The sequence below is a fragment of the Pelodiscus sinensis genome, chromosome 4 (assembly GCF_049634645.1).
Source record: "Pelodiscus sinensis isolate JC-2024 chromosome 4, ASM4963464v1, whole genome shotgun sequence".
Classification (NCBI taxonomy): Eukaryota; Metazoa; Chordata; order Testudines; family Trionychidae; genus Pelodiscus; species Pelodiscus sinensis.
In genome coordinates this window covers 129,522,764-129,536,366 of record NC_134714.1, presented here as the reverse complement: position 1 = coordinate 129,536,366, position 13,603 = coordinate 129,522,764, and the positions used below count along the sequence as shown (strand labels likewise).

The window sequence follows — 13,603 nt, the reverse complement described above, 5'->3', positions numbered from 1 at the left end:
ACTTGGGCAGCTGCTCAGGAGAGATTCAAAGGCCACCCAGCTGATTAGCAGAGCGCCCACAACCCAGCAGCCGGTGTTCCTATTGGTGGTGCACATCCACACGTGTCTTGGTGCACAGAACAAAATGTAATCTGCACAGGGATGGAAGAAAGAGCGGGACCATTAGTAGTAATGTGAAATGAGCCAGCCCATGGGTCTAACTGGAGGTGGCACCCCCCACACAGGCAGGGGCATGCAGCAAAGACTCCAAAGTGCTCAGATATTGCATGGGGGGGGGGCTGTGAACAATGACAGACCTCACTTCCTCAGAACCCCCCCTCCCCACCCCCACCCCAAACCCACCTGCAGGGAAGCAGAGCAGCGCTCGCCCCGGATCCGGCCCCCCAATGGTTAACGCTGCCTCGTGCTGCTCCAGAGTATGTTTAAACAGGAATAAATCTCTCCCCTGCTGCCCCGTTACTTCCTCTTTCCCAGCCAGTGGCTTCCCCTTGCAGGACGGTTTCAGCAGAAGAGGTGCCTGGGCTGGGTTTCTAAAGGGGATGGGGGTGCAGGGGTATCCACTCCCAGCAGCCCTGCTTCCCGGGGAAAGTCCTGGCCACAGTCAGGTTGGCAGGGCTGCAACCGGGGGAGGAGGCGCTGGGGCATGCTGAGCCCAGGAGGTGGGGGCTGGGTGTCTGCATGGGCCTTCTCCCTGCACGCCCTGTGCTGTGTCCTGCAGGCAGGCACCAGGAGAAGGTGAAGAGTTGACTGGATCAGGCTCTATAGGTGTCTTGATCAGACCCTATAGGTGCCTATATGGGAAGATGATTTCTTTTGTGTGATTTTTTTTTTTTTAAGTCCTAAAGAAGCAAACCCCCTATGACATGCAGAATGTCGCATGACGTCCAGCTCGGAGAGGCTACAAGCCCCCCCTCCTTTCACAGGGGAGCCAATCAAAGTGATGCAGACCGGACAATGCGCACCTGGACGATGAGCCGCAGACGCGATAAGCCCCATCAGTACGTCAGTCACGGAATTGGATTCAGTTCGTCGGTGTGCGCAGCGCGGCCCTGCCAAAGGGGAAGGAAACTTGGCATCCAACGTAAGAGTGAAAGTTCGCCGGGCCTTCTGCTTCCCACGACTTTCGGAACAGGTGCGCTTCCTCATCCGCATCAACATGCAACTTGGCTCAAGCCCTGGTGCAGGATTGGAGCTCTCGCTGCTTGGATGGTCTGGAGGCTGAGCTGGGTTCGACCACATCTCGTGCACAGTCTAGCTCATCCTGTGCCCTCCCCAGCCGCAGCGCTCCTCCCCCCTACAGGAACAAGCTGCGCTGGTTTTTGTCTTTTGCAATAAAGCTGAGAAATACGACCGTCCGTCCCACCTCGGCGCAGGGGCCTGGATCCAATGGCTTCCCTCCCATTCTCCATTTCTACAAGGCTGTAGCTTGGAAGCATTTGACAGTCCTGAGTCTATAGCCTGCCACTATCCAGCAAAACAAGTAAGCGCACACTTACATTGGAGGGGCACCCTTACTAGCAAGATTAACCATAGAATCCTACAACAGTAGCCCAGGAAAGGACCTCGAATGGTCACCCAGTCCTGTCCCTGGGGTGTTTGCAGCATCTCTGGGCTGTCCGTCACTCACCTGTCTGTATGCCTTACAATTGGTTTAGGAATTGTTTTAATAAAATATTCACGTAAAAGAAACTGTCTTCCCAATTCGGCACCTACAGAGCCTGACTGAGTCAACGCTTACCCTTCTCCGGCATAAACAAGCTTGACTGTGCTACTTGTCTACACAGCCCCCGACAGTGAACCCTTCGAGCCCAGGCTGATGGACTTAGGTTTGCAGGACTCACGTGATGGTGCTGAAAACAGCTGGGTGGATGTCACTTCGACTGGAGCTTGGACTCAGAAACATAGGGATTGGGGTGAGCTGCCCCTGCAACAGCTGAAGGCTGCTGTCTGCAGAGATTTTTATCACACCATCATGCAATTCTGGTGGGCTCGGGGGCTCACTGCTGGCTGGGTGGACACAAGCACATGCAAAGTGATGGAAACCACCACAAACAGGGCGGAAGGGTTGTGTTTCGTGGGGAGGGCGCTAGAATCCCTGGGGTTTGCAGCTGTTCTCCAGTGTGACGTTCTCAGCCACTTTCAGCTTTTTTTTTTTTTTTTTACCCGCATCTTTACAAATCAAACCCACAAGCAGAGCACAGGCCTGCAGCTAGTTTGAAAGAGTTTCACAATATCTTGGGCAATGTATTTTGCTTTACAACTTAATCCCAGGGAGAGAGAGAAAGCCCCTGAATTTTCCCAGCTACTTCCGCGAGTGACTCGTTTAACCAGTTCTGCGGCGGGTCTGGATCAGACTTCAGGCCCTGCTCAAACTCTGCAAAAAACCAAATCCAAACCCAACCCACGTTGGTGTAATTATGTTAGTCAAAACCCCAGGCTTTTTAAATAGAGCCTTGCAGAGAAGTCTAGGGTCCAGTCATGCTAGCTGGGCGGGCAGGCAGACAGAGTAGAGTTGGTGAAAAGAAACTCATGACTGGGACACCCAAAATCTTGCAGCAAACCTGTTTAGAGGGCTCATTCCTTTACCCTCCCACTTCCCTGGTCCTTCTCATGTGAACAGAGACCAGCAACACCCGAAGTCTGGAGACGCAAACAATTCAATGTGTACTGGGGTTAGCTCCAGCCAGCATGAATCCAGATCCTTTGTTTTTTCCCTTGCTTTCCCACCCCCTTCCAGTTTGTTTGTAATACCGACAGTAATTTGTTAGGTCTACTTTATACTGCAATTTAATTAATCAATCCTACATGGTTAGCTAACCACTTCTATCCCACCCACTTCAATTGGTTTACATCCAGCAAAAGTAGATAGACAGGAGACAAACAAAGAACCAGACAGAGACTAAGCAGATAAGAGAGGTGGGGAACATAATAAGGAAGCAATAAGGAAATGCAGTGTTCACAGCCCCAACTTTTGAGAAATGGGTCCTTGCCAGACAGAAAGCTCCCAATCTTTACATTTTCTAGAAATCTCCTAAACGCTTCCCTTTAGCTGGAGGTGTTAGATTGGATCCCTTTTCCATCAGCCCCAAATTGCCTTATTTTGGCGTGGCTGGGTTGGAATGGGTCTCATTTCAATGTGGCTGGTTTGGAATGGGCCGTATGACAATGTGACTGCAAAGAATAGATCAGGCAAATGCACCAAACTCACCGGGGTCCTTGAGGACTAAATTTGTAGAAGGCCCTTTAATCTTGCTGATACTGAATTTCAGAAGCTGCCAGTAGCTTTTAGAGCTCCCCCCGCTGAGGGTATGTCTATTCTGCAGTTTTTCTGGTAAAACGGCCATTTTCCCAGAAAATCTACACTTACGTCCACACTGCTATTGCGTTCTTTCGACAGAAAGTCGAAAGAACAGAGGGGGTTTTCCGACAGCAGTGAACTTCTTTCTACAAGGAAGAAGCCTTTTTCTGAAAAAGCTTTTTCGGAAAAAGGCGTGTGTGGACGTGGAAGAGCGTGTTTTTTTCGAAAGAAGAGGCCTCCAGGAAAAACCACAGGTGTGCCCTGGTGGCCACTCCATGCACAGTAATCACAACTGAAATGCGAGATAGCGCCCAATCAATGTGGACGTTATCTTTCGAAAAAGCAGATCGCTTTTTTGTAGTGTAGACGCTCTGTTTCGAAAAAAGATTTTCCAGAAGATCCGGAAAAGCGACTTCCAAAAGAAGCCTGCAGTCTAGACGTAGCCTTAGATCGTTCCACAGACAAGTTCTGCCATCTTCTTTTCTAGAGGCCCGTGTCAAGCGGCGGCCTGTTCCTCGCCTGCTCTTTACAACATACCGAAGGGGAGGCCAATGGTAGTAGAGCTCACCTGACTGGGGACAGGCTGGGAGCTGGGCCTCTGTGTGTTGCCGAGGGAGTGACGTTTGGCTAAGCCATGCTTCTCTGAGCTCTTCAGGCAGGCTCGGTCACAGGCACAGAAAGGAGAGAGAGCAGCACAGTCACGCTTGACTCACCACGCAGTCCCCAACTGGGCCTTTTTTTAGGGCAGGATTTACGTACAGCGCCTGTCTGGCCTTTCCCTGGATAGTTCAATGTGGTTACCTCAGAAATGGCCTCACTTTGGCCCTTCACGTGACTCCTTAGCCCGCTTGGGGGGCAGCAGGTAGAAAAATGTCACGTGTTGCCAGAAGCTGCCTCATGTCCATCCGCCCCCTCCAAGTTGTTCTCCTTGTTAGAAGCAGGCTGAGGAGGAGCTCGTCCCAAGGAGCATGCAACCCTGGCACTTTAAGACCGGAATTTTCCATTGCCGTCTTCCTGAGGTTTTCTCTTCTTCCCAGATGTGCGGCCATGCTGCCCTCCGCTCACGGCAAAGAAAGGGACGGCAGGGCATGGCTTGGCCGTTCCTCGGGTCCCAGGGAGATTTCCTTCTGCTTTCTCCCCCAACTCCCTGTCTGAAGACAGACAGTACATTTGGCCAAGCACCATAAAGTGAGCAGCTCAAGGGCTTCCTTCACTGGTCTCTGTGAGGATGTGGGGGGTGGGGGGGAGGTTCAAAGGGGTCGCATGCAGAGGGGAGGCGCTTAGTATCCCTGAGTGTCCCAGGTTTAACGAGGGGAGAGAGGAAGTTTGTGGTAACAGGGAAAGCCCAGGACTGGAGACTCCAGCGACTGGGGACCCGATGACCTGGAGACCCAACTCGGATGCCACAACTGGGTCTGGCCAGTGGGAGGACAACAGGCTGTGGAGAGAGGCCCTGGTGACCTGCCCAGCTGGTTCCAGACAGGGGCGACCAAAGGACGGAGGAGAGGGGAGGCGGAGAAGAGAGGGGCCCAGCCGACCCTGTTACCTGGGCAGAAGACAAAGGACAGGGGAGGGGATATTGGAGGCTCAAGGGGCTTCTGAACCGGACAGGGAGAGCAGGCAGAGCCCACCCGGACTCCCCAAGGGGGCCCACAGCAGAGACAAGTGTGCTGAAGGCCCTGAGAGGCGCCGGCCCGGACCCCCAGAAGAGAGCAGCCTCCCCGGGGAAGGGGCTGCGGCAGAGGAGGGGATTCTGCCTGGGGACCGACAGGGGGAGTGTGGGCCCGACCTGGGAGCTGTGCCGGCCGCCCTGCAGAGAAGGGGTTAAGGCAGGGCTGCTGGAGCCAGCAGGGGGGCTGAGCTGAGCACAACACACCTCTCAGTCCGGGCAGCGGTGGGATGAGTCACTCAGGTGCTATATAAAGGTCTGACCCAAGACGTTCCTGCATCCGCCTGTGCCAGGTGTTCGGAGTCCAGCCCCAGAGCCCGCCCTGCAAGGTGCCTCTGCTCATCAGCGGTGCTGCCGGTCTGTTCTCGCTGGCCCCGTCGTCCCCAGCGATGGATCCCAGGACAGCCCTCTGCCTCCTGCTCATGTGCATTGCCCCGGGTGAGTCGGCTGGAGCGTCCCTGCTGCTGATCCCCGTGTTCCCTGGGCGCCGACAGAGGGGCCTCCGGGAACCAGCGGGGAGGCTGGCCCTGGAGAGGCGTCTTCACCCTCGTCGTCGCTGCCCTGGCCTGGGGGGTGCCCAAGAGCCCGGGAACCCAGAGGCTGAGCTCTGCTCGCCCCAAGCTTGAGAGGTGGGAGGTGAAGCAGAGAGTGGTCGGCTCTCGTCTTCGCCCTTCCTCCCGCCCCAGCCTTGCGCCAGAGGGGAGACCTGGGGGGTGCGTCTGGGGCCACACACTGCCCACAAGGTGGGAGGGGCCAGCCGACACCTTTCTCACCACTGCTGCCTGTGAGTGCAGGGTGGGGGGGTGGCCTCCTACTGTTGGCACACCCCACTGATCCCCCCGGCCGCCTGGGCTGGGGAAAGGGGCCGGGAAGGGCGGGGGTGGAGCAAGGGCATGGAGAGCTCGAATTGTTCTGGCTCTTCCTCAGGCTGAGGGGAGGGGGGACACATGGCCCCCCGCCCCCATTCCCCTGTCTCCAGTCACCTTTGCTTGCTGCTTCCTTTGTCACATGATCCCACTTGTGCCCTTTTCCGGGCATCCCTGCCTGGAATGATCTCCCTCTCCTGCACTAGGGATGTAAGAGTGTCGTCGATTAACCAATTCACCGGTAAACAAAAGCATTTGCGGAAAACCATGCCAGTCTAGACGTAGCCACGCAGTTCCAATGCTATTACCCTTACGATTGTCAGACTGTCAGAGGTCTTGTCAGGGCCTCTTGCTTTCCCCACAGACAGGCGTTTACAATGCATCGGGTAGTAGGAACAGGTTGACCCCTTACTCAATCCGTCCCACGGATTAGATCTTCTACCCCCATATTTATACGAGACTTGGTCATTCTAATAATCTCTACCAATTAATTACATCTTGCGTAAGATACCTGTTATGCCAATATCTAGGATACATTTTGCTATGCCAAAAAATTGCAAACACACTTAATTAATAGCTTTTCGACTGTCTCTGGAATTTTTCTCTTATCAAAAATGGGATGTACTAGTACCAGGTTGTTTCTGGTCGTCTTGGCCTGATCTCGCTGTCCTGTACAAGTTAGGCATATTTGGGCAAGCACTCCTGACTCTCCCCCACCCTTTTTGGCCCCATCTGTGTGCGTGCACCAGACTTGTATCGGGCCTAAGGTGGCTTTGTTAGAGATCCATATTTGGACAAGGCCAGGATGAGGCCTAGCACAGCAGACGTTGTTGTTCTGATCAAGGGAGGGCCGTCCAGGCTCCCCTACAGCCCCAGCTGGGGGGATAGACACCCAAAGAGACAAGCTTTCTGAAATAGATAGCGGAGAGCTTTTCCTTTCTTCACCCTTCTCCCCGCTGGCCCAATAGGATTATAGATCTACTGGTCCCCATCTCTGGCCCCTAGCTGCCCCCTGTGGTCATTCTGCAGTATAACTGTCCTTCCTGCAAGACCCTCCCTTTCCATTTTATGAGAAACAGTCAAATTCCAGGCCCATCCCATTTTCCTGACACAACCAACCACAGACCTTGCTTTAAGTGAGGATAAGAAGAAGCCACCTACCAAACTGGTGTTCCTGGCACTTACCATGTAGGTGGAGCTCTGGAACAGGTAGACTCAGAGACAGATGGACAGACAGACAGAAGCACATTTCTAAAATATTTAGCAAGATGAAAAAAAAAACAAGTGGCAAACGAAGCAATCAGTGAAAATCATTAACAATCCCAGCGTCCACTCACTCTTCTCCCCGCGTCAGGGTGTTGATCCTGCTATGGTGGAGTCACCAGGTGATGCTTTTCCGCACTGTCTTAGCGTATGAGCCAGTGTACAGTCTTGGCAAATATGCCTTGTTCGATTTGTGATGCAATTACTTTTTTGGGGGGCGGGGGAAGGGGCTGTTGCAAAGAGCAGGAAGTTTTGTTGCTCCCTGGGAACCTAGCACTGGGAGGGGCGGGGGGATGAGCTGAGCACCCTGACAGAGGGACTTAGAAGTGTGCTGTTTGTGACCACCTCTGGTCCAAGACTGGTGCACAAAATGTACACAAACAAGGTGTGTGTACTAAGAAAGTGCTCAGATTAGGAGTCACTGATTTCTCCTGCAATGAGCAATTGGTGTAACACGTCCCTGCCTGTGGGATCAATGGGTGGGATAGGCTGCACTGATGTTTTATGCTCTTGCACTCTCATTTCACTTTCCTTTTCTTGATGCTAGGTGCGTACTCTCAGGGGAACTGTCTCTGCGCTCGTGGCTTTTGTGACGAAGGCTGGGTGCAGTATAAAGACTCCTGCTATAAAGCTGTGATGGCACCGAGAAAATGGGCCGAAGCTGAGGCAAGTCTGACAGCAGGGCCTAGCGGAAAGAGCTTGGGAGACAGGAGAGCTGGCTTCTATTCCCAGCACTGGTTTGCTGGGTGAGCTAGGGCCAGCCACTCCCCCTTTCTGGGCCTCAGTTTTCCCATCTGTAAAATGGGGATAAAGCTATTGATTTCCTTTGCAAAGTGCTGGGAGATGTTTAAGAGCACTCCGCCTCTGCTCCCACCTTTCTCCTAGTGCACAGAGTGCTTGGAGTCCCCTGGCTTGGGATCATCATGGATAGTTTGATTTACAGTGGCCCCTCACACATCTTTTCAGCATCACGAAGCACCTTATCTGCGCTAGCACATAATCCTCAGCCCGTCAGGGTGAGGCCTGGAGAGGGAGCAGCCCTCTCTCACAGAGATGCCCCCTAGGACTGATGCTGAGGGTGTGTCTACACTGCGGTTAATAGACACCTCCCACCCCAGCTCTGACTCTCTGAGCTGGGCTGAGTTTTTTCCCTTGTGGTGCCTTTTCAGGTGGCATGTCAGAGCCAGGGCAAGCACACCCACCTGGCCTCCATCCACAGCGCGGAGGAGAATGACTTCATCTTTCATCTGATGGGCAAGCTGCAGGATCACACCAAAGGGCAGGCGTACTGGATCGGCGGACATGATACGTTCAAGGTACCTGCCTGCCTCCTGCATCGGGCACAGCCCTGATTGCAGCTTCAGAGCAACTGCCAGGGAAGGGGGGGATCTGACTGGCATTGCTGCTTACACTGGGGTCACAGCTGTGGGGCTGAGGGTCTTCTTACGTGGGGGGCTTGTGATTGCAATCTGAAGAAGATTAGCCCCAGAGGGCCCCCATTCTATTCCTGACTCTGCTGCTGGGATGGAAAGATCATAAGAGCGGCCACACTGGGTCAAACCAAAGATCCATCTACCCCAGTGTCCTGTCTGCTGACAGTGGCCAATGCCAGATGCCCCAAAGGGAGGGAACACAACAGGAAATCCTTATGATCCCTCCCCTGTCATCCGTTTCCAGCGAAACAGAGGCGAGGGGCACCACTCCTACCCATCCTGGCTAATAGCCATTGATGGACCTAACCTCCATGAATCTAGCTAGCTCTTTTTTGAACCCTATTAAAGCCTGGTCTTCACCATAGCCTCTGGCAAGGAGTTCCACAGGTTAACTGTGCGCTGAGTGAAGAAAAACTTCCGTTTGTTTGTTTTAAACCTGCTGCCTATTCATTTCATTTGGTGACCCCTAGTTCTTCTATTGTGGGAATAAGTAAATAACTTTTCCTTATTCACTTTTTCCACACCAGTCATGATTTTATAGACCTCTATCAGATCCCTCCTTCGTCTTCTTTTTTCTAAGCTGAAAAGTCCAAGTCTTTTTAATTTCTCTTCTTATGGGAACCGTTCCAAACCCCTAATCACAAGCCTCTCTTTGGGCCTCAGTTTCCCCATGTGTAAAATTAGGGCCACTGACCTGCCTTGTAGAGTGTTCTGAGCTCTACTAACAAAAAGCTTAGAGAAAAGGTAAGTGTTACTCTCCCTGAGCTGCAAAGCATGCTGGGATACAGGTGGTAGAACAGTGTATTTCCACCTTCGCACGTCTGGCAGAGGGTACTTCCTGCTCTAAGTACCAGGCCCCACCTGCTGAGCTTGTGGAAGAGCTGGGGCTGGGCTGCGTGCGGGGAAGGCGTGTTCAGATCAGGTGGAGGTGACACTGGCTATCAGAGCTGGTTCCAAGCCAGGTTGGCACTGCTCCTTCTGCCAGCCCGACAGTCCGAAGGAAGGCCCGGCACCTAGAGCCCTGCAGTGGGAATGGAGCATCCTGGGTCCTGGTCCTGTATCTGCCACTGCTCCTTTGTTACCTTGGTGCAGTCACTTAATCTAGCCTGTGCTTAGTTTTCCTATCTGTAAAATGGGGAGGGCTCTTCCCCACAGCCTAGGGGTGGTGTGCGGCTGACTCTGGCGTTGCTGGAGGGGCTGCAATGAGGAAGGACATAGAGAATCGTACAGAAGAGCCTCTGCAGCTGGAGTCGTAGGGGCAGCTGAGGCGCTAGAGACAATGCTGATGCCTTAGCTGTGGCTGCTGCTCCATCTCCTCTCCCCCCAGCGCTCCTGGCCATTGAGTCCGTCACTAACCCCTTGCTCTCTCCCCAGGAGGGATCCTTCATGTGGACAGATGGTTCCGAATATGATTTCCACACTTTTCCTCCAGACCAGCCCGATGGACTCCCGGGAGAAAACTACCTGGGATCCTGGAGAGTGCAAAACGGTGCGAGTGTTGTCCTGGGGTGGGGCTGGTGCCTGGGGGCTCTGTGTGGTCAGGGCTGGCTCCGTAGCTCAACCCCCAGACTCTCGCCAGAAGGTCCTGTCCAGATTCAGTGCCCGCGAATGGCTGGAACAGTCGATCCAACCATTGGCTGTCTGGCCCCCAAGCCGAGCATAAGCCCTTGCTGATGGCTGGCCTGTTACTGGAGCCCTCCCCAATATGCCAGCATCAGAGATCGGCACATGCACATAGGCTGGAGGAGCGACAACCCCCGAGCACTGCGACCCACTTACAAAGCAAAGGTCACAAACGGAGCAGTGAGTGGTCCCCTCGGGCTCTACCTGGCCCTGTGTGTGATCGGGGACACGTGAGCTATAAGGGCGCTAGGGGAGCGTTACACCCAGTCTGCACCAGAGTACTGGCAGTGTGAGAAGCCCGGCTGTCCTTAGGAGCCCTACTCAGTGCTATTAAGCTGGTGCCTCTCTGCCCAGATGCAGACTGGAGAGGGGGGGTGACCATTTTTAGGGAAACTTCAAAAACAACAAATAGTCTGGTAGCTCTCTCATGCCAATGACTTTCCAGTGCCCATTCCTGCCACTGGTTGCTTTGTTCCTGGGCTGATTGCTCCTGGCCGTGTCTCTTGCAGGCCTCGTCACCTGGAATGACTATGGCACCTCGTGGTCCTTCCCGTTCGTTTGCAAATACCCCCTGCGGCAGAGGTACCCTCCAGCCCCACCCCCGGGCGGGAAATTCCTCCCACAGGGGCACTTTAGCAGTGGTTGAAGGTGTCCCGGGGATGGTTCTCCCCCCACCCTCCCGGCCCTGTTGCTATTTACATGGCAGCTGTGCTCCGACTGTGCCAGGCGCTGTACAAACGCGTAGGAAGAGACAGTCTCTGTCCCAGCCTGCTCCACGTCCTGCCTGCCTGCCCTAGAGAGCTGCATCTCCAGGCTCCTTTGCCCATGGGTGGGTAACTCCTGCAAGTCGGGCATCTTCTTCCCAGGCTGAGATCTACCCGCTCAGGTGGGAGCCGTTACTGAAACTGGCCACACCGCAACTGGGATAGACCCCGTAGCCAATGCCCAGCCCCCCTAAACCAGCCAGGGCGGCTGCCCTGGGGCCAGGTTGGGGTAGCACCTACCCCCTGAGCCAACCAGATCAGACCCTGGGGCCAGATCAGAACTGGAGCATCCTAGAGGGGAAAAGTCTCATGGGACCTGCTGGCACCAGAGCAGAGCCAGCCCCACCCCCTCCCCGCGAGGGGAAACATCTCCTCCACATCTGGGCACCACAACCAACAGCTGTTTCTCTTCCTCTTTTGCACGCAGCTGCCGGGAGTTCTGATAACAGGAAGTGGGGGACGACGCAGCCTGTATCGTGCGGCGGAGGCTGCGTCCCCTTCCTGCCCTGGAGCTGCACATCTGGAACCATTTACTGCTGTGCCCGGATCCCAGCTGGTGTCCTGGACAAAGAACGGGGCTCGGGGCTTGCTGGGAGTTTGGAACAACTGGGGGAAATGATTCATTTGAGAGTGAGCAGAAACAAGGGTTTAGAAAAGGGTCCCCTGCTCACGGAGTCACAATGGGCCCAGGGAACGTTCTGCTTTGCTTTTGGCCGTTTGCGAAGTCGGCCGGTCGGCTTGTTTTCTGTCCCAGGAAGGGCCCTTTCGGCAGGGCAGGTGGGGCCAGGCCAAACATTCCACCCCTTCCCGTTTCTTTCTTCCCCGGATTTGCTGAGTGTTGTGACCGATGCGATGTAGTGAGGCCAAACCAACGTGCCGCATGTTGTGGCTTCCCCACGCTTGCATTTAGGGCTGGCCTGAAAACTGTCCCCCAAATGCATTTCCCCCCTCTGGCCCAGCAGGCGGGCACCTGGAGGAGCCGCTGTCCACGGGGAGCCCACAGCAGGCCTGAGGCCGGGGAAAAAAGGAGGCCACGGCCCCTTTGGACTCGACAGCCTCCCAGCTGCATATGGTGGCATGTGTCCGTAGGGCAGCTGAGTGGATGTAAACCCGCTTAGAGGCGCATGGCTCTGAACCCGGCTAGTCTTTCTCCCTCCCCTTCTCCCCCCCACATCCTCCCTGGCAGCAGTGGGGGGAGGCAGAAAGAGGTGGCCCCTGCTCGCTGTGCTCCCCCAGCTGTGTCACTCTGTTCCTGCCAGGGAGTGCGGGGCTCAGTGCAACAGCGTTCGGGCGAGCAGAGCGAGCTGCCGCCATGTTGCTCTACTTCCCCCACCGCTGCCGAGGAGTACGGGGGAGGGAGGGCAGACTCCTGCTGCAGGCGCCAGGGCCCTCCCCTCTCTTGCTCCCGCCTGTGGCATTTGGGGCACATAGCCCCGGTGTCCCCCGCCCCGTGTCTCCCCCGTGGATCAGTAAGAAAGCTGCGCGCCCAGAGAGGGGATGTAGCTGTCACTGCCTGGCGCCTGGCACGTGGGGGACTGGTCCGTGTCCCGGGTGCTACCGTAATACACCTAAGAAATAATAAGTTCCGTGGCAACGTGGCACCGTTCCACTGCCGAACAGTTGATGTTTGTAACCCCCCAAGTGAGGTGGCCCCCTGACTCCCCCTCATCGCCAGTGACCTTTGGCTAAACAGCAGGGACAGTTGGGGAACATCCCATCACCTGCTCACCCGGCCCAACCCGGCCGTATCCACATCAGGCAGGTCGGGGCAGGTGGAAAGGGGGAGCCAGGCCATCGCCCCTGGTAACAGGAAAAGCCTTGACTGTTTAAAGACTTCGGGGGGAGCGCTCTCCGTCTGGCAAGGCCCCACTGACCAATGGCTGGGGTTGTGAAAGCCTTGTTTCTGCATTCGTTCGTCTTTACGGCTCCCGCTGCTCCGTGGCACATCTGTCTGGTCTCTGGTTCCTGGATTCTTTCTGTCTGCTGGCTAATTAATGTTGCTGGGTGCAAACCAACGAAGGTGGCAGGGTATAATTGGTTAGCTAATCTTGTTACAGTACGTTAGGGCTGGTTAATTAAATGGCAGTAAGTGATGGTTAAGGGGTAGCTGGGCATGTTACTATATAAACAAGAAGGAGGTTGGGGGGAAAAGGAAAAAGAAAATTGGATCCATGCTGGCTGGAGCTGACCCCAATACACACTGAATTGTTTGCATCTCCGGTGTGGCTGGTCTCTGTTCGCAGGAGAAGGAGCAGGGCGGTGGGAGGGGGAAGGATAATCCCTCTAACATCTCGGCGCCCCGGCTCTGTCCCGGGGTTGGGGCACCAGGGCGGCTGTTTTCTTTCTCTTTACCAACGGTTAGAAGCCCCGGGGGTCTCAGCCGCCACTAGAAGGTGCTTTTGTGCCTGCCGGGTGCTGCTAATGCCAGACCCGTTTCCTTGCGCAGCCGGAGGGTAGAGGAAGGGCTGCAGCTGGGCCGGGGAGGGGAGCTGAGTGCGCTCGTGGCTGGGCAGCTCTTGACAACCAGGACGTGGTTCCTGCTGCCTCGTTGCCTGGCCGGGCCCCGTTTCCTGTGTCCCTCGCTTCCAGGCCCTGCCCAAGGCAGCCGCAGTTTGCCCTGGCCCAGCCAGGAGCCCTGGAGGGACGCGCTGTCCATACAGGCGCCAGCTGGGAATTCCCTCCCAGGA

The 13,603-nt window shown here is 55.2% G+C and overlaps 1 protein-coding gene across 1 annotated transcript; it reads left to right on the top strand.

Annotated features, from left to right (window-relative positions):
* Positions 1-5,228: 5,228 nt before the first annotated feature.
* On the top strand, positions 5,229-13,130 carry LOC102447917 (lectin-like). Its single transcript, XM_075929125.1, has 6 exons — positions 5,229-5,405; positions 7,644-7,762; positions 8,266-8,412; positions 9,904-10,018; positions 10,662-10,734; positions 11,344-13,130. The coding sequence occupies exons 1-6, from the start codon at positions 5,357-5,359 to the stop codon at positions 11,357-11,359; spliced, it is 519 nt and encodes a 172-aa protein (XP_075785240.1). The 5' UTR covers positions 5,229-5,356; the 3' UTR covers positions 11,360-13,130.
* The last annotated feature ends 473 nt before the right edge of the window (positions 13,131-13,603 follow it).